At 46.1% G+C, this 19,710-nt stretch overlaps 1 protein-coding gene across 4 annotated transcripts in view; it reads right to left on the reverse strand.

The window, feature by feature from the left end:
• Positions 1 to 19,710, reverse strand: part of LOC120517737 (mycbp associated protein) — a 50,922-nt gene that overhangs the window by 6,054 nt on the left and 25,158 nt on the right. For all 4 annotated transcript variants that reach the window (XM_039740197.1, XM_039740195.1, XM_039740199.1 and 1 more), the window contains exons 8-15: positions 19,579 to 19,685; positions 15,852 to 15,961; positions 14,269 to 14,377; positions 9,831 to 10,023; positions 3,964 to 4,151; positions 2,354 to 2,500; positions 273 to 371; positions 44 to 171 (exon numbers count right to left, since the gene is read on the reverse strand). In XM_039740197.1, the coding sequence (XP_039596131.1) occupies positions 44 to 171; positions 273 to 371; positions 2,354 to 2,500; positions 3,964 to 4,151; positions 9,831 to 10,023; positions 14,269 to 14,377; positions 15,852 to 15,961; positions 19,579 to 19,685 (1,081 nt within the window). The remainder of the gene's footprint in view (positions 1 to 43; positions 172 to 272; positions 372 to 2,353; positions 2,501 to 3,963; positions 4,152 to 9,830; positions 10,024 to 14,268; positions 14,378 to 15,851; positions 15,962 to 19,578; positions 19,686 to 19,710) is intronic.

Below are 19,710 nucleotides of genomic sequence, written 5' to 3' on the forward strand. Positions count from 1 at the left end.
ATGCGGACCTGATGGACTCCAATGTGTCCCCGAGGTCACTCACCCTACGTGGTGTAGGAGGTCAGCACGCGGCCTGTAGGGGGGTCTGCTCATCTCCAAAACCAGCCTGTTCATCTCAGCGAGGGCTTCCTCTTGCCAGGCCTGGTCTTCCAGTTTTGCAGAGAGGACCACCTAAATAATTAAGTTTTATTTTGTACATTAAACCGAAGTACACCATCAGGGCACAGTGGCACTTTACGTCTCTTTTCACGCTTTGCCTGGGCACCACTAACCTCTCTAAAGCTCCGTGCGTTCAGGTCCCACTCTGCCGGCTGCAGCCATTGATTCCACAGGTTTTTAAGACCCTCCACGGCCGAATGTACAAAGTGAAGCTGAGGAAAAATTCACAAAGTCCAATGAATTCTTCTATTATTGGGTTTTTCCATCCATCCATCACCCAACACGCTATATCCTAACTACAGAGTCATGAGGGTCTGCTGGAGCCAATCCCAGCCAACACAGGGTGCAAGGCAGGAAACAAACCCTGGGCAGGGCGCCAGCCCACTGCAGATCACAAACATTTGTTGTAGTAAAATGCATTGCATTTGTCATTCCAACAGATGGTGCATCACAAACATTAATACAGCTTTTATCCCATATCAAATGGCATATGGAGCATACGGTAGGCATTGCATTTGTCATTCCAGGGCGCCCGCACACACACACTAGGGATAGTTTAGGACCACCAATGCACCTAACCTGCATGTCTTTGGGAGGAAACCCACGCAGACAACATGCAAACTCCACACAGGGAGGACCTGGAAAGCGAACCCAGACGGGTCTCCATACTGAAAGGCGGCAGCACTACCACTGCGCCACCGTGCCGCCCCCTATTGGGTTTTTACAGTTAAAAAAAAAGACCCCAGGCATTATTAAAGGCTGAGTAATCGTTGGCACCCTTTTCAAATATTTCTTTCGTCTGCACCAACGGCACACGTTTTCGGTTACCGGACAGACGGGACCGCAGCTCACAGCCCCGAGACGTGATGTTTGTGTTCAGAAGGGAATAAAAGCAAGCGGCGTCGTAAATGAGGGGGCCATTCGAGACGTTTTACACCCCACCCTGCCCAGCCTGCCCGCCGCAAGGGACGTCCAGGACGGCTTTAAAGTGGAGGGCATCAGGCTAACCTGAGCAAAGCCAGAAAATGGCCGTTAAACAGGGTGGCACTGGTAATGACTCGTGCTCGGTAAATCACTTTATATGTAATGAAATAATCAAATGACATTAAAGATGAGAGGAAAAGTGCAATAAATTGAGAGACGCAGACAGACGTTCACTGGGTGTAAGCCAGCAGAATTTAAAAATGGAGGCTTCTCCTTCATTCTCCAACTTCAATGAGAGACTCCACTTGGGAGAATTGAAGCCGCAGCTCCGTTTTTAATTTCAGGTGCGCACAACTAAGAGAGGCGCTGTGATGGGGTCGACGCTCCTCCGTGTCAGCAGATCTCAGTGCCGTCGGCGTCCCAGTAGACAACGTGACCTCCTTCATGCTCTCCGTCTCCGGATGTGATCCCGCAAAACAAGCAAATCACTCCGTCTGACTGAAACTGGGCGCAGTTATTAGCTTGACAAAATGTCAGACGCCGGCTTTTTCTTTTTGGCCAGCCCTGACCTGGCAACCGGGCACCTTTTTTTAATGCTACAGGACCACTGATTTTTCGCAAAATCGCCCTAGGAGACGGATAGTATGAGTGCTGCAGGAGATGGACGGGCATCCCAGAGGGTGATTTCTTACCCGGACGAGATGCCATGAGAAAAGAAAATGAAAGGACAGGCTCTCCGACCGGATGGGTACAAGAATTCTTACCCAGAAAGGGAGGCCAGGATGATAGGAAGACTAGGAGAGACACCAGCATCTGAGTACTATGTACCCCATTACACTAGAGGGCAGCATCCCTGGTATTTGTGGCCCCATCAGATGAATTTGAGTTCCAGAACACAGCCCTGTTGGGTTCTGTGGCTGCCACCAGGGGGCACTGCAGGAAGATATGGTCCCTACTTTGGGGGACTCTTGTCTGACCCAGAAGTGCTTCCTATGGACCACATCCTAGCCATGAAGTACTACCAGGTCAAAGGTAAAAGGAGCTGCTTGGGTGTGATTGTGTCTGGGGCTTGGGGCACAGTGGCGCCCCCACTGGTTACAACAGACAGATAGATAGATAGATAGATAGATAGATAGATAGATAGATAGATAGATAGATAGATAGATAGATAGATAGATAGAATTTGGTATAGTAGGCAGGATTAGATAGATAGATAGATAGATAGATAGATAGATAGATAGATAGATAGATAGATAGATAGATAGCTTACCTCTGGGTTTTGCTGGTGAAAAATGTCTTCTTCAGTCAGGTAGGCATCTGCAGGTGTAGAAGGCCGTTCTGGCGTCCGGACCCCATCTAATATACCATCTAAAATATTCCCCACGATCTTCTGAGTTTCCTTGGTTTCTAATTCTTGCTGAAAAATGAACAAGACACCAGATGATGTGTGAGATGTGAGTATGTGTAACAATCCCACCAGGTGAGTTCATAAATATAAATGGATATGTCAGTCAGTCAGTCATTCACACTCTGCAGCGCTGATTTGGGTTATTTTACGTCTAGAATGACGAGGCCCCACACACTAAAGAGTTCCAAAGCGCGTAGTTCCCAAAAATGCCCACTAGAGGGAGACACTTGGCTAGAACGGACAAACGACGACTCTTTAGAAATACAAACGTATTCTTCACAAGAATAAAACTGTGAGGCTCGTCAGAGCACAAGAGACATACAATGCATACAAAAAGCAAGCAAAATCCCAAATATGAAATCCCAAAAAGAGTTGAAAACACAGAGCAGCAGGTCAAAAAATATCGAAAATCAGAAATAGTGCAAGCACAGCAAAACCACAAGAACCTCATGGACTCCGTCGCGGTTTCAAAATGAACTGCCAAGGAAGACCCGCTGGACCACCCACAATGTACATCCATCCATCCATGGCGCTCTGCCCGGGGTTTGTTTCCTGCCTTGTGCCCTGTGTTGGCTGGGATTGGCTCCAGCAGACCCCCGTGACCCTGTAGTTAGGATATAGCAGGTTGGATAATGGATGGATGGATGTATGAAGTATATTTTGTACTTTTGTACCTTTCATGTACCCAGTGCTTCAGACTCCATTCTCCTCCCCAATGCTATCCTGGTGGGCTAAGAAACGATGGCTATATGGCCATATGGTTCATGGGGTGCCACACCCTAATATACTGTAAGTTGAAGGAATCGAGTCTGCGCCAGGGTGTCACCAAAAGACAGCTGCACTTGTGCCAGTGATTGTCTCCGAAAAGCAGAGTGACGTTGCCGTGCCGGACCCTTTCCCAGCTGGGAAGCCATAATAGAAGAACAATATGGAAGCAGGAATAACTGTGATGGGACTGAAGCAACATCCCTAAAAAAGGGAACAATGAATGGATAAGGGGGGGGGGGCAGTTCCTCCCCCAGTCTCATAGTTGGCAGGGCTCTGCTGGTGTGGACCCAGTAGGGAGGCCCACAGGGATATATGGGAGTTGTAGTCCTGAGGGACAATCCTGTCGGGGTCCTTGGGCGCTGCCATGGGGTGCTGCACGGAGACGGACACCCCGGTTTCAGGAGACTCTCATCAGACTCGGAAGTGCTGTTTCCGTCAGGTGATGCCCAGTACCAGAGGTACTCCCGGGTCTGACATAAAATCAAACTGCCCAGGAGCCTCCAGTGAGTCAGAGTCGGGAGGCATAAGGCGAAGCCCACCTGGAGGAGGTAAAGGTGGCCTCATTTATTGAAAGGCTGTGGATTGGTTATAAAAGAAGGTATTTTGGTGCAATAAAAACCCTTTTAGTTTACACCTGGGACAGTCGAGTGTGGTTTTGGGACTCAGTGGCGCCCCCTGTCTATTACAAGTCAAAGAAGACTAACCTGTATAGTTTGCCTCATTTCAGCTGTTCTGTCATCGTGAAGCGCAATTCCCCTTAAAGTCACTTGTATGCCCGCGCCGCCAAGCAAAGTCGGATGGGTTGAGAGCTCCCACGTCTCACTGAAGATGCCAGCATTGGGAGATTTAAAGGTGAAGAGGAACTGCTGTTTGTCTCCAGGCAGGATCACACCTAGTGTTGAAAAAAAAGGACAATCAATTCATTTTGAGGCTCATTTTGTGCCCTCCGTTCAATACAAATTATTCATAATTAGTGCCCGTCACTGAAGACCGCCTCAGAGCTTTTATACAGATCTACAGATGGTAATTGTTAATTTAAGGGCAGTCCAGTTTGGTGGTACTAATCTGCCCGTCTTCAGGCAGTCAGGAGGAAAAGTATGACGCCAAGGCGGAACGTGAGCAGAACTAAACCTGCCACCTGATCACAGTGCAGCTGTGCCACCATCTTTCATGTACAGCATCAGTGCAGACTCTTATTTTCAGTCCATCTAAATCCCCAAGATGACGTTGGTCCACACTGGCATTCTACTTATCCGGTCATTCATTAAGTTTTCTCAGTGACTGAGTAGGCAGGATTAGATAGATAGATAGATAGATAGATAGATAGATAGATAGATAGATAGATAGATAGATAAAGTTCCGAGTGCAACGGCAAGAATCCTAACCCGTAAAGCTTTATATAATCTTTGCACCTTCCTATTGTGGCAGATGACCGGGACCCTTGCCTGGCCAGAACACCCAAACTATGGAAGGAACCGGAGAAAAAGGATTGCCGGGACAGTTTCTTGCCTGGGCCGATAGAGGGCAGCCCCCTTTGTTTTCAGCCAGGGGCCGTATGGACCTTTCCAGGGCTTTATTTGGTCACGCTCATTGACATATATAGGTAGACGGCGCATTCACTGTGTTGCCCAGTTGACACGATACGTCAGTGCGTCCGCCATATTGCGAGTGGCAAAAGAGCCATTTAAACTAATACAGGTGGACATGGAAACCGGGTTTTCTGATGAAAAAACAATAACGTTTAAAACAGTATCGTTTACATACAACAGATTTTGGCAAATCATTTACATGCAATTATTTATATCTATTTATACACTAATAATTGGCAATTATTAAATAATAATAATAATTATTATTATTAAATAATTCCTCCCATATAATTTATATTTCTCGGACTGCCTTCTACCATCTCCGAAACATTTCTAGACTTCGTCCCGCAACACAGTACTGATGTATCCGTTAATGCCCGAGTCACCTCACGTATAGATTACTGTAATGCTATTCTATCTGGCATCCCACAAAAACGTATCCATCGCTTACAAAGTCTTCAAAATTCTGCTGCAGGATGATAACCTGCTGTTCTAAATCCACTGAACACGTCTCACCGATTCTCTCTCAACTTCACTAGCTCCCTGTTCACTACCGATTACACTACTAAATACCGCTCTTAATATCTAAAGCTCTCCACACCTCACTGATCTTCTACAGACTGACACTTGTCTCGTCGCTCACTCAGATCCTGTAATCTCAGAGTATTCAGTCTGTCAATACGGTGCAGCCTTAGTTTGTGGAAGACACACACAACTAAAGACATGAGCATGAAATGATGGTTGTCAAATTCAAACTGTGTTTCCTCGATCTCTGAACCAATCTCAGCCCGAACAAACTGATTGATCAAAAATACACTGACAGCTTGCCCTAATGTCGACCGTCAGATAACACGCTCAGCTACTTTGACCACCTTGACTGGACCCTCAGAAGGAATCATCAAACCTCCTTTGCTTTTTAATGTGAGCGAGTGGTAGCTTTGATCATATGATGACGGTACAGCGTCTCTTACCAAACTAGCACGGCACACATCACAGGACAGCTTTCTCCAAATCCTGTCTAAGGGTTACCTGACCTCTCACTGCTTCCAGAGGTGAATTTCTTGGGGAAACCTTCAAAGTTTGAGAAATGTTAACAGCTAACAACAATCTGCATAGTTAGTGACTAAATACGTTTGGTCAAAACGTTGTTTGGAGGCTCACTTGAGCACATAAATACATAGCTTTACTAGCTTAGTCTGGCGTAGCTAAAGTTAATATTATAAAATGGGATTTTCTAATGGCTAAATATAACCAAAACAATTGGTTAGCCTTACCTATGAAATGTAATCCCTTCCCCGGGATCTGGTTTGGAGCGGACAGCGGTTTGTACAATCCCGAGCAGCACATTATCCATTATTTCACTCCACAGCAGTGCCACTCGCAATATGGCGGCGACGTTGACGTACGGTGCTGCTGGTCATGCAGCGTCTAGTAATTCTATGTCTATGTTTAGTCCATCCAGGTGCCTTATAAAAAAGGAGCTGCCTCACTCCATGAGGGGCCAGAGTCGGGAGGAGAGGGCAAAGGACTGGCAAGAAGGGACTGAATGGCGTTGGTGCGATGCCTTGCGTTGTGCAGGTAGATTCTGTAAATAAACGGGTGGTGTGTGGCAAACTTGTCTCCCGCCTGTCTGTGTGTGGGTTGTGGTGGCAGAGCGCCCCCTAGTGGCTACACTATATTTTGGAGGGCCTGTTCCCCTAACCTTCTAATAGCGGACTGCAAGCAGAAAAGAAGCGGTGAGCTGAACTTCTGTTGTTATGCACCAAAAATCCGGAATACTTTACCGATGGAGATATGCCAGGCTAATTAAGACAGTGGAACCTTTTGAAAACCTCCTATAAATGCACTTTTTTTTTTTTCTTTGCGTCCTCCCCTCATCGTATCCGCCTATCGTCTATGGGGGAGAAGTGAAAGCTTTAGATTCGTCAAAAGTTCCGATCGCCAGTTTTCAACAGATCTCGACATTTTAGGGTCCCCCGATACCCAAAACTGTGACCCGACAAAAAAGCGGCCATTAAAACGCGGCGTCAAAATCGCGCCGACAAAATCGCGAAAGTGTCATTAAATATGAATTACTAGTTTAAAGCATATATAATAATGTTTATTTTAGAAGTCAATATTATGAGACACGGCACGCAGATTGTCCTTAAGATCACGCCCTGCATATGTAGGAAGAATTGCAGCAAGACGTCTTGATAGTTGAGCGTATTTAGACTTGCTGGCTGCCTGACTGCTGATAATTCCGCTTTGTATACGACGTGTTATGCCAACCCTCGACTGAGTTATTTGTTCGCGGCATGCCATCAGCAACACGTTCTCGCCTGTTCCACACGGTGATAGGAAACAACGGGTTGGCTCGTCGATTGCGTCTCAATCGACCAACATAATTGTCCTCCCAGTAATCATAAACGTTCTGGAGATTGTCGGGTCTACTCGCCAGTTCATTGAAAGCCGACCCAACATCTTCCGGAGGAACGAAACTCAGTGCAATTAGCATCTTTGACTACAGTTATAACCTATGTCATTAATTAATGTGTACATAATGCGCACGTACGCGTCCCACTCTCTTGGCCTCTCTTGCGATTTTGTCGGTGCGCATTTGTTGAAAACCAGTTAGGGAGTTTGTCGGCGCTCATTTGTCCGTCGCGGATTTGTCGGTGAACCAATGATGGTTGTTACAGTTTCTCAAGGACGGCTGGACGGAAAAATAACAAACTCGAAACTGAAACCTGTTATGAGATGACGACGTGACGATTAGTTTTTGAGCCAAATCACACAAGAGAAAGAGGCACTCAAGAGGAACCCTCAAATACCGGAATTCTGCAATTAATTATGAATTCTTCTTATAAGTCGCTATTATAATGATTTTATGATCAGAAAGGTCAGCATCAGAGCCAGCCAGCCAGCCATTGTCCAACCCGCTGAATCCGAATAGGGTCACGGGGGTCCGCTGGAGCCAATGCATCAGAGCGGTAAATAATTACTGTATATACTCGCGAATAAGTCGTGACTTGATTTGACCGTATAATTTCCAGTATTTTATAATATCGGTCGTATAAGTCGAATGTGGAAAACACCCGCTATTGGTCCAAGAGGTTATGATAAGCTAACACCTGCCCACCTGAGAGAGTAACCACGGGGCACACGGCCCTTTTATTTCTGTGTATTGTGCCTATGTGACCACACGGTGATACCCGAACTATTCCGAAGCAACGTTTATACTGATTTGTGCTTTTTGTATCTCACACCCTCACAATAAGTAAAGAATTACACATAGAGAGTAAAAATGTGAGGTCTGAATACACAATGGGTGGATAGAAAATCGAGAGTCCACCTTATGAGTAGGATTTAGGAGTCGTAGTGGACTCTTAAGCTATCAACTTCCCGACAGTGTTCAGAAGCCAATAAGGAGGCTAACAGGTTATATAGCGCCTTGACGTGCGGAGTACAAGTCACAGGAGGTTCTGCTCAACCTTTATAACACACTGGTGAGGCCTCATCTGGAGTCCTGGGTGCAGTTTTGGTCTCCATAAAGACATAGCAGCACAAGAGAAGGTCCAGAGAAGAGCGACGAGGCTGATTCAGGGCTACAGGGGGTGAATTATGAGGAACGATTAAAAGAGCTGAGTCTTTACAGTTTAAGCAGAAGAAAATAAAATGTAATTTAAATATAAAGTATGACACATAGGAAGTCAAAATGTCAGGTCTGAATACACAATGGGAGGCCTGAAAATCGAGAGTCCACGTAATGAGAAGGATTTAGAAGCCGTAGTGGACTCGACACCATCAACTGCTAGACAAGCCATTAAGATGGCTAACAGAATGTCAGGTTATATAGCGCCTTGATGTGTGGAGTACAAGTCACAGGAGGTTCTGCTCAAGCTTTATAACACGCTGGTGAGGCCTCATCTGGAGTCCTGTGTGCAGTTTGGGTCTCCATAAAGACATAACAGCACAAGAGAAGGTCCAGAGAAGAACAACTAAGGCTGATTCAGGGCTACTGGGGCTGAGTTAGGAGGAAAGATTAAAAGAGCTGAGCCTTTACAGTTTAACATAAAGAAGATTAAGAGGAGACGTGAGTGAAGTGTTTAAAATGATGAAGGGAATTAGTCCAGTGGATCGAGACAGTGACTTTAAAATGAGTTCATCAAGAACACGGGGACACAGTTGGAAACTTGTGAAGGTTGAATTTCACACAAACATTAGGAAGTTTTTCTTTACACAACAAACGATAGACACTTGGAATAAGCGACCAAGTCGTGTGGTAGACAGTAAGACTTTAGTGACTTTCAAAACTCGACTTGATGTTATTTTAGCAGAATTCAGTGGACAGGACTGGCGAGCTTTGTTGGGCTGAATGGCCTGCTCTCGTCCAGATTGTTCTAATGTACTAATCTTCCTCCCCCAGTTCCCCTTCCAGAACTTATAAATAAGTCCACAGTTCTGACCCCTGATGCCAGCAGGCGAAACAAGGACTTCTAGCAATTGCAGACTCCTAGCAGCAGTCAAATCTTCGCCATAGCTATACAGTCAGCCTGCGCCATGATGCAGAACAGTAAGTCCTTCGACAAGCTCACCCGAGTCCGTGGGAAATAGCGGAACGTTCAATTCACCCTTCCACATAACCGACAGGACTGTAGAAGCTCCTGGACTTCGTCGCATGGCCCATGCAGTAGTTGATCTGCTTTTTTCGATTATTCCGCCAACCCCCCCGTCTTCTTCTTGGCTCTCTTCTCTCCCTTTAAATGGCGCGCTTTATGCAAATCGCTCCCCGAAAATGAAAATGGGGCACTGCTGTCAATCCCAGTCTGTAAATCCAATCCCCACAACACCCGATCATATTGTTTTTATTTATGTGGCAGCACTACAACGGAACCCTCACAAATGTCTCCATATACCGTCGGTGCCAACCCACTGCCTACTCTGTGGGCACACATCATCACTAGTCACATTCCACCACCGTGCCGAGCAGCTCCACTCACCTGAGCCCGTGTCGAAGTAAAACCTTTGAGTCTTCTGGCCGCCCTGGATGTCTTCAAAGCTCACCACGTGAGGTAGACGTTTCCAGCTGAAATACACCGACGCGCTGCCATTGTTGGTGACGTCCAGCGACGACGTGGCTGGCATTTCAGCTAAAGCTTCAAATGTGAGTCGGGCGGTAATGCCAACCTCTCCCTGAAAAAAAAAATCATGCTTTTTTGTATTTTTCTTTAAACTGGACAAGCTCAGATGTACAAATCTTAGTAGATGGGCAGCAAAAAACGAGTGTGTGCTTCAAACCATTAATGAAGGCAAAGGGGTTGATAAACTTGAAATGAAATCACACATATTTACCAAAAAAAGGCGCTCTGAACAAAGTCACGCTGTTCGAACGTAACAAATGTGCCCCACCTCAGGAGGAGGAAGAGGAGGAAGACCACCCGTGACCCCCTCATCAGCCAGCTTGGTGTACTGAAACACGCTGAAGACTCTCACGGTTGGTTTGAGTTTCGTGTCGCCAGTCTTCAGGCAAAGCCCCGTGCCCCCGCTGTTAGGGCCAGGGTGCCCCCTTCTGCCGTGCGAGCCCACCGAGCTTCGCTGAAGCGTTGGAACAGGGGACGGCCATAGGGAGGGAGGCGACATGTTAGATGTTGGTTGGATATGCAAGTAAGAATTTCACTGTTCTCTGTACACATTAGATTAGACCAGGGGTCCTCAATGCCAGTCCTGGAGGGCCGCAGTGGCTGCAGGTTTTTCTTCTAACCTGGCTGCTTAATTAGAAAGCCATTCTTGCCAATAATTTCATTTCACGGCTTGTTGGCGCTTTAACTCTGCTGTGTCAGCTCATTCTCGTAGCCTAAAAGATCTCATCCAAATGATTTGAAGGCCAAAATGGACGAGTAATTCTCAGTCCTTCACTTTTTTCTCTTCACTTTCCTTCCAAGTATTTAATTAAACCCAATACAGTGTAGTGCCTGATAAACACACAATGGTAACCCGCTAAATGGAGAAATGCTGCTCTCTTTTGTCATTTGCTTGTTATTGCTAATTAGGAGCAATTAACCAATAAACCAAGAATAGAGCAGTTTAAGACTAAAATAAGCAGTAAGGGGTCTAAATCTTAACAAGTGAGACCACTGAAGTGAAGCAGGAGTGTCACTTGAGCAATAAATGCTCCTTATTAAGCAACTGGGTTGGGACAAAAATCTGCAGCCACTGCGGCCCTCCAGGACCGGGATGGAGGACCCCTGGATTAGACTCATCTTGGGTGGGATTTAGAAGCATACACTGAAACAATTATAACATTGATGTTGTTCATTCAATGTCAATTTTCTCTTTCAAGCAACTTAAGATCACTCATTTAGTGTTGTAGCTTGACATATTTGGTTTCAGGTCTCAATCAAAGTAAAAACAAATTGTTTGTACCAAAGTAAGTTATGGTGGAGGGAAAAAAACGTAAAAATCCGATTTCAGTTAACCTAATATTTTCGGTTGTTCGTGTGCTGTGTCGGAGGGCCGTTTGTATGTTCTTCTGGTTGAACTTTCCAGCGTGCTGGCTTTCCAACTGCCAATAAAGAAGAAGACTTTCCCGAATGGGGTGGACGTGGTGATCCAGGGCTGGTCATTTTCAGCAGCAGACTTTAATAACGGAGGACTTCTGGTAAGTAGCCCTGTTCTAGCTCTATTGTAGGAGTAAAGCTGGACAGTTTAACATCTGTGGCAGAGCGACGGGCGCTGAGCAGACTCCTGTCAATCGTGAAGAATCCACTGAACAGGATCATCTCCAGACAGAGGAGCAGCTTCAGCGACAGACTGCTGTCACCGTCCTGCTCCACCGACAGACTGAGGAGACCCCACACTATGCGACTCTTCAATTCCACCCGGGGGAGTAAATGCATTAATTAATTTAATTAAATTTTTTTTTTTTTCATTTTTTATTTTTATTGCTATTTAATTTAATATTGTTTCTTTGTATCAGTATACTGCTGCTGGATTATGTGAATTTTTAAATAAATGTAAAAAGTACAGCATTGGAACGTGAGATGTTCAGAATATTTCTAATAGCATAAAAACAGGTTACGGCCAAAAATACATTTTAAATTGTAACAACTTAAAAAAATACAACAACAACATTTATTTCTATAGCACATTTTCATACAAACAGTAGCTCAAAGTGCTTTACATATTAAAGAATAGAAAAATGAAAGACACAATTATAAAACAAAATAAATCAACATTAACATCGAATAAGAGTAAGGTTCAATGGCCAGGGGGGACAGAAAAAACAAAAAAAACTCCAGACAGCTGGAGAAAAAATAAAATCTGTAGGGATTCCAGACCATGAGACCCCCTGACCAGTCCCCTCTGGGCATTCTACCTAAATTAGATAGATTGACTTCAGTATAAAACAAGTGAATTGCACCCTAAATGATTTGCCTCAACTTAAAAATTTTGGGGGGGCGCAGTGGGTAGCGCTGCCGCCTCACAGTTAGAAGACTCGGGTTCACTTCCCATGTCCTCCCCGTGTGGACTTTTCTATCTATCTATCATGCCTTTCACGTCTATTTATCTATCATATAGTGCCTTTCTATCTATCAATCTATCTATCTATCTATTGTATAAAAAAATCGGATCAGACTAAGAAAAATAAAAACAATCCAATATTTTAAAACTTCATTTTGACCTGCTGCCTCGCAGTTAGGAGACCTGGGTTCACTTCCCGGGTCCTCCCTGCGTGGAGTTTGCATGTCCTCCCGTGTCTGCGCGGGTTTCCTCCCACAGTCCAAAGACATGCAGGTTAGGTGCATTGGCGATCCTAAATTGTCGCTTGGTGTGTGTGTGTGCCCTGCAGTGGGCTGGCACCCTACCCGGGGTTTGTTTCCTGCCTTGCGCCCTCTGTTGGCTGGGATTGGCTCCAGCAGACCCCCGTGACCCTGTAGTTAGGTTGTAGCAGGTTGGATAATGGATGGATAAAAATTGTGGGATCAATAAGCTAAAAAGAATTATATTGATTCAGATTGAAAATATTAAGTGTGAATCGTTACCTTAATTGTTTTAAGTTGAATGGAGGTTCTACTTTTTTCAGTGTACAGCAGTAGAGGATACGCACTCACAGGACAAATAATACAATCACTCAATCGACAAATAATTAAAAAATATCGTGCAGAAATAGTAAAATGAATACAAGTGAACCTAAAGAGGGTACCTAGGCGGAGAAAACAGGAGGAATTAGTGAATTACGTGATAGCGGTGGGCAGTGAAGACCCCCAGAGGTGCTTCTTAGCACACAGTAGAGGACTGAGCCTGCGCCTCCTGGAGGGGATTTTTCAAGATGGCCTCCTCCAGTGTTGTAGTGCCTGGCGTGTCCAGGGGTTGGGCCTGTGATGGAGCAGATTTCAGAGATTTTACGTCGTTTGAACTCAAGTTGCTTCTCCCAGGAGAGACCATAGCAGTGAACATTAGGCTGCCTTCCGTACTGACCCCTACTCTCTTTTCGGTTTCTTTTTCCGGTTTCTTTGTGGTGGTGGCCTGCGCCACCTCCACCTACTCAAAGCTTCATGAGGCTCCAACAATGATGGATGGATTAAAAGACAGAAGTCTACGTGACCATCATCATCATCAAGCCCTTCCGTGAGAACCCTAAATCCAAAGTGGACTGTTTCATTTATGTTAGGTAGAATGTCCAGAGGGGACTGGTCAGGGGGTCTCATGGTCTGGAATCCCTACAGATTTTATTTTTTCTCCCGCCATCTGGAGTTTTTTTGTTTTTTCTGTCCCCGCTGGCCATTGGACTTTACTCTTATTCGATGTTAATTAATGTTGATTTATTTTGTTTTATAATTGTGTCTTTCATTTTTCTATTCTTTAATATGTAAAGCACTTTGAGCTACTGTTTGTATGACAATGTGCTCTAGAAAGAAATGTTGTTGTTGTACTATGGACACTGGTAGGACATTTCCAGCAGCTTGCTGCACACATCAAAAGAACGGGGTCTCCTCAGGGAGTCCAGCCTGCTCGGGCCCGTCTTGTGTTGTCAGACCAGTCCGGTCAGCTGGTGGTGCTTGTAGCTCTGCACCACCACCACGTCCTCCTCCTCTCAGAGGCTCCCTGGCCTCCCTGGCTGATGTTGAGCTGCACCACAAGACAAAGTCCTCCGCAAGCCTCCGGTAGTCCAACTCATCTCCATTATTACCGCAGCCTGTGATGGACGAGTCATCTGAGACTTTTTGTAGCTTGCAAGCACTGGACGTCTGTGGTGTGGAGGGTGAAGAGGAAGAGAGACGGGGCAGACCCCTGAGGTGCTCCAGGGTCACACACCACCAATACTGACTGTCAGGTAGTCCGTGATCCAGGAGATGGTGGGGGGTATCAGCCTTGAGCTTTTTGCCCCCCCCACCCCTTCAAAGTATTTACAATATGGCTACAAAAAAAAACCAGTACCTCATGGGAGGAGGCGTTTCCAGTCCACTGCGCTCGCTTCCCACCAATCAAGAGAGACGGGCCAAGGATGGGCTCCATCATTACATCGGGGTAGTCCTGAAGGGGGTCTCTGAAATAAAAAGCACATACAATTCAAACCTGCAGCCACTGCGGCCCTCCAGGACAGTGATTGAGGACCTCCGAGTTAGTTTAAGGACCTTCTGACACTTGAGTTATGTTCTGGGTTGGTTCACCGGCTCATTTTTGTTTCTGTTGTTAGCGGCGCTAATGGGGATTGAAACGTCAACTCCCAGCAGTCCCTGCAGTGGCTCTGATTGGTCGTCTGCTGAGGGTGCAGGGGCTGCTGGGGACAAGGAGGCGGGCGTGAGATTTAAAAGGAGGCCAGTCTTTTTGTGTTTCGTGTCTGGAGTTGCCTGTCCGTCTGTCTGCCGCCCTGTGGATTTGTGTTTTTCTCGTGGATCGTCTCCTGTTTTGGATGTATGGACTGTCTGAGGATTTGTCGTCATCCTGCGAAGAAAAGGCAAAAAAGGGAGCGCTCCTGATCTCATTCACACGCCATCATCTCATCAGGAAATACCGGTAGGCCTGACCTTTACCTTCACGTACAGCGAGCTGATCTCGCGACTGTCTACCTCCATCACTTCATGTCACCAGTGGTCGTTTCATGGACTTCATCGTGTGTGGTTTGTTATTGTCGAATTCGCGTTTATTGTACATCGCTGTAACGGGAACTGGGGTGGGATCCTTGTTTCATTTATTATTGTTTAATCCATTCTTTAATTGCTGTTGTGGTATACGGCCGGCTTGTCATCCCGGCCAATACCCCCAGGCTGCCAGATGGAGCCCTCCCTGCAGTATGGAGGTGCCCCGAAGACCAGCAGGGAGTCATGGACTATGTAGTTTTTATATGGATACCACAGGGGCCGCAAGAGGGAGCTGCAGGGAGGACCGAAGACTTATGTGTGCCCTATAACCCGGAAGTGAGTCGTAGGAAGAGCGACAACAGAAGTGAAGAAAAGGACTTGGACCTGACCCGGAAGTGATAAAGAATCACATGGACTGGGGATTGGGAACACTTCCGGGTCAGGGTGTATCAAAGGACTGTGGGAGCTCCCAGACGGCGAGCTGAGCTGGGTGGAGTGGAAGGGTGGCAACGCGTCTGGGAGTGGACGATTGGCTTATTGTGATGAGTGTAGTAGAGGAGAGGGTGCTTTGTGCACTGTGGCATATAAATAAAGTCAACTTGTGGACTTTTTCCTGGTGTCTGGGGTCTTGGACAGGGGTTCAAGGGAGCGATAGCGCCCCCTATCTGTCACACTGTTTTATTACCAGTTGTTTTTGTGTCTCAGCTTGCGAGTGTGTGAGGGTCGGGCCAAGGCCGGGGGGCGTCCCTGGAATCTCCACCAGAAAAATCAATAAATCACCGGACCGCTACACTGTAGCTCGGACCCCCATTCGTTCTGCTCAGTCCCTTTGGTTTTCTACCTCCTGGCCCACTTGTCATTGAGTCCACCTTGGACAGGCCGATTTTCACCCTCTTTGGCCACAAAAACAGCAGATGCCATTTTAGAAAAGAGACCTACGTGTTTTCCTTCTCGTTTTCATCCTCCATCTCCTCAGTAAGTGGGTAGTGCTCCACAGATACGGACGTCAACGGAAATCCTGAGCCCAGAACTTCAAGGCCATCAAAGTCCTACAGAAGGAAAAAAAAAAAAAAATGGACAAGGCTGTGGGTCCTGAAAAGTGCAGGGCCGGGCGGGTGACACAGGGAGTCAATGGCAGGCAAATCAGTCGGTCGTTTCTTCGGTGATTTTTAAGATTTTGAGTTCGACTGCAGAATGACCTGAAATGTGCAAAGTCGGTGCCACTTTATAGTAAAATCCACATACAAGAGAAGTGTAGCATGCACAGGGTGGCACCATCTACTCTGACGCTTTGTGTCTCCGATTACTACGTGCGAGAATGAGAGTTTCTACTTTACTTTAACAGGCAGTGAAGGCTTTGGACTTCAAACCCTGAGGCTGTGGGTTCAAATCCCACTACTGACACCAGTGTGTGACCTGCCTGCACTCCAACTGGAAAACCAAAAACAACTTAGAACATTAGAACAATCGAGACGAGAGCAGGCCATTCAGCCCAACAAAGCTCGCCAGTCCTGTCCACTTAATTCTTCTAAAATAACATCAAGTCGAGTTTTGAAAGTCCCTGAGGTCTTACTGTCCACCACACGACTTGGTCGCTTATTCCAAGTGTCTGTTGTTCTTTGTGTAAAGAAAAACTTCCTAATCTTTGTGCGAAATTTCCCCTTCACAACTTTCCAGCTGCGTCCCCGTATTCTTGATGAACTCATTTTAAAGTCACCATCTGATCCACTGGACTAATTCAATTCATCATTTTAAACACTTCAGTCAGGTCTCCTCCTCATCTTCTTTATGTTAAACTGTAAAGGCTCAGCTCTTTTAATCTTCCTTCATAACTCCTCTCCTGTAGCCCTGAATCAGCCTAGTCGCTCTTCTCTGGACCTTCTCTGGTGCTGCTATGTCTTTATGGAGACCAAACTGCACACAGGACTCCAGATGAGGCCTCACCAGTGTGTTTTAAAGTTGAGCAGAACCTCCTGTGACTTGTACTCCACACATCAAGGCGCTATATAACCTGACATTCTGTTAGCCATCTTAATGGCTTCTGAAAACTGTCTAGCAGTTGACAGTGTAGAGTCCACTACGACTCCTAAATCCTTCTCATAAGGCATACGTTCGATTTTCAGACCTCGCATTGTGCATTCAGATCTAACAAAACCTAAATTTAATGCAAGCATTAATAACCCCTGTAACCCAGAATCAGCCTAGTCGCTCTTCTCTGGACCTTCTCTTGTGCTGCTATGTCCTTTTGTCACCTGGAGACCCAAACTGCACACAGGACTCAAGATGAGGCCTCACCAGTGTGTTATAAAGGTTGAGCAGAACCTCCTGTGACTTGAACTCCACACATCAAGGCGCTATATAACCTGTTAGCCTTCTTAATGGCTTCTGAACACTGTCTGGAAGAGTCCACTACGACTCCTAATTCCTCCCTATAAGTTGGACTTTCAATTTTCTGACCACCCCGTGTGTATTCAAACCTCACATTTTTACTTCTATGTGTAATTCTTTACATTTACTGACATTAAATTTCATCGGACACAAATCTGTCCAAGTCCTTCTGTAATGATCCATCCATCCATTATCCAACCCGCTATATCCTAACTACAGGGTCACGGGGGTCTGCTGGAGCCAATCCCAGCCAACACAGGGTGCAAGGCAGGAAACAAACCCCGGGCAGGGCGCCAGCCCACCACAGGGCACACCCACACCCACGCACCAAGTACACACTTGGGACAATGTAGGATTGCCCCTAACCTGAATGTCTTTGGACTGCAGGAGGAAATCCACGCAGACACGGGGAGAACATGCAAACTCCACACACACTGAAAACAAGACTAACATTGATGTTGTTCATTCAACGTAAATTTTCTCTTTCAAGCAACGTAAGATTAGTCGTTTAGTGTTGCAGCTTGAAATATTTGGTTTCAAATCTCAATCAAAGTAAGAAAAATTGTTTATACCCAATTAAGTTATGGTGGAGGGAATAAACGTAAAAATCCTATTTCATTTAACTTAATATTTTAAGTTGTTCTGAGGGGCCGTTTGTATATTCTTTCGGTCGATCTTTCCAGTTTTGATGGCTTTCCAACTGCCAAAAAAGAAGAACAACTTAAAAAATAGATTTACTTCAGTTAAAAAAAAACAAGTGAATTGCACCCAATCGCTCTAAATGATTTGCCTCAACTTCAAAATTGTAGGATCAATAAGCTAAAAAGAATTATATTGGTTCAGATTGAAAATATGAAGTGTGAATCATCACATTTTTTTTTTCAGTGCAGGGAGGACCCGGGAAGCGAACCCTAATTGCAAGGCAGTACGCTACCCGCTGCGCCACTGTGATGATACAACAGATTCCAGATTATCTGCTAATCCGCCTCTCTTGGTATCATCTGCCGTCTTAACAAGCTTGTTACTTATATTCCTATCTAAATCATTTATAGACATTAAAAATAGCAGCAGCCCCCTTACTGCCCCCTGCTGGTCACTTCTGACGAGGCTCCTCGCGCCATCACCCTCTGCTTACTGCGTCTGAGCCAATTCTACACCCACCTACACCCTGGACTGCCACCTCTCATGTGGCACCTCATCAAATGTCACCAATTGGCGTCAGCCAAACAAGTCTTTAAACAGGAAGGGGACTTTTCTACTTAGGGGGTTCATAAGTTCAACTGCAGCCTTAGCGTTTCATGCCTCAGTAGTCCACAGCAGATCAGAAAGCCACCCATTGTTTTACTGAACTTGTTCAAAAATACAAATTCCCAACGTACTTGCGTTTTCCTGCGGTTGTTACACTCCCTTCTCAAACGAGTGCTGCCAAGATTTTTTTTTTTATTTCCCCAAAATGGTTTAACAAATTCACATATTCTCAAAGCCACTTAATCTAATGCCCACAGCACTGTGTGCAAGGCAGGAACCAACTTGTGGACAGGGGTGCCAGTCAATCACTGGGTGAACACACTCACACTCACGGTTACCAGTTAGCCTAGCTGGCACAAGTCTGAGTGCCTGGACAAAAGCCACAGGGAGAGCACGCGGGTGTCAGAGACACGGTTTTCAGGCTGGGATCTGAATTTGCAACACACACACACAAAAAAAAGAATGTGCTAGCCACTGCACCACCGTGCCACCCCATGTTATTTAAAACGAAAATCTGAAATATAAAAATGAACAGGCGGGCGAGTGGTAGCGCTGCTGCCTCGCAGTTAGGAGACCCGGGTTCGCTTCCCGGGTCCTCCCTGCGTGGAGTTTGCATGTTCTCCCCGTGTCTGCTGGGTTTCCTCCGGGCGCTCCGGTTTCCTCCCACAATCCAAAGACATGCAGGTTAGGTGGATTGGCGATTCTAAATTGGCCCTGGTGTGTGGGTGTGTTTGTGTGTGTCCTGCGGTGGGTTGGCACCCTGCCCGGGATTGGTTCCTGCCTTGTGCCCTGTGTTGGCTGGGATTGGCTCCAGCAGACCCCCGTGACCCTGTATTCGGATTCAGCGGGTTAGAAAATGGATGGATGGATAAAATGAACAAAATGCCAGCGTCTGACTTGCAGCTTTCAGTTTCTAAGTATTTCCGGCAAGTTGTTTTCTTCATAAGATGGCCTCCCTGGTCACACAAGGGCAAATTACTCAGTAATGGACCTCATTGAAGCACAGATTGCAGCTCCAGTTTACACCTACCGGCTGACTGAGGTCGAGATCCTTCAGAACGGACTTCAGGTCCTCGCGGCGCCGCTGCAGGTATGAGCTCTTTTCCCAGGTGTGATGACGACTTGGAGAAACGCTACCTTGATAAAAGAGGAAAGACGTCGT

Source organism: Polypterus senegalus, chromosome 17, assembly GCF_016835505.1.
Source record: "Polypterus senegalus isolate Bchr_013 chromosome 17, ASM1683550v1, whole genome shotgun sequence".
Lineage (NCBI taxonomy): Eukaryota > Metazoa > Chordata > Cladistia > Polypteriformes > Polypteridae > Polypterus > Polypterus senegalus.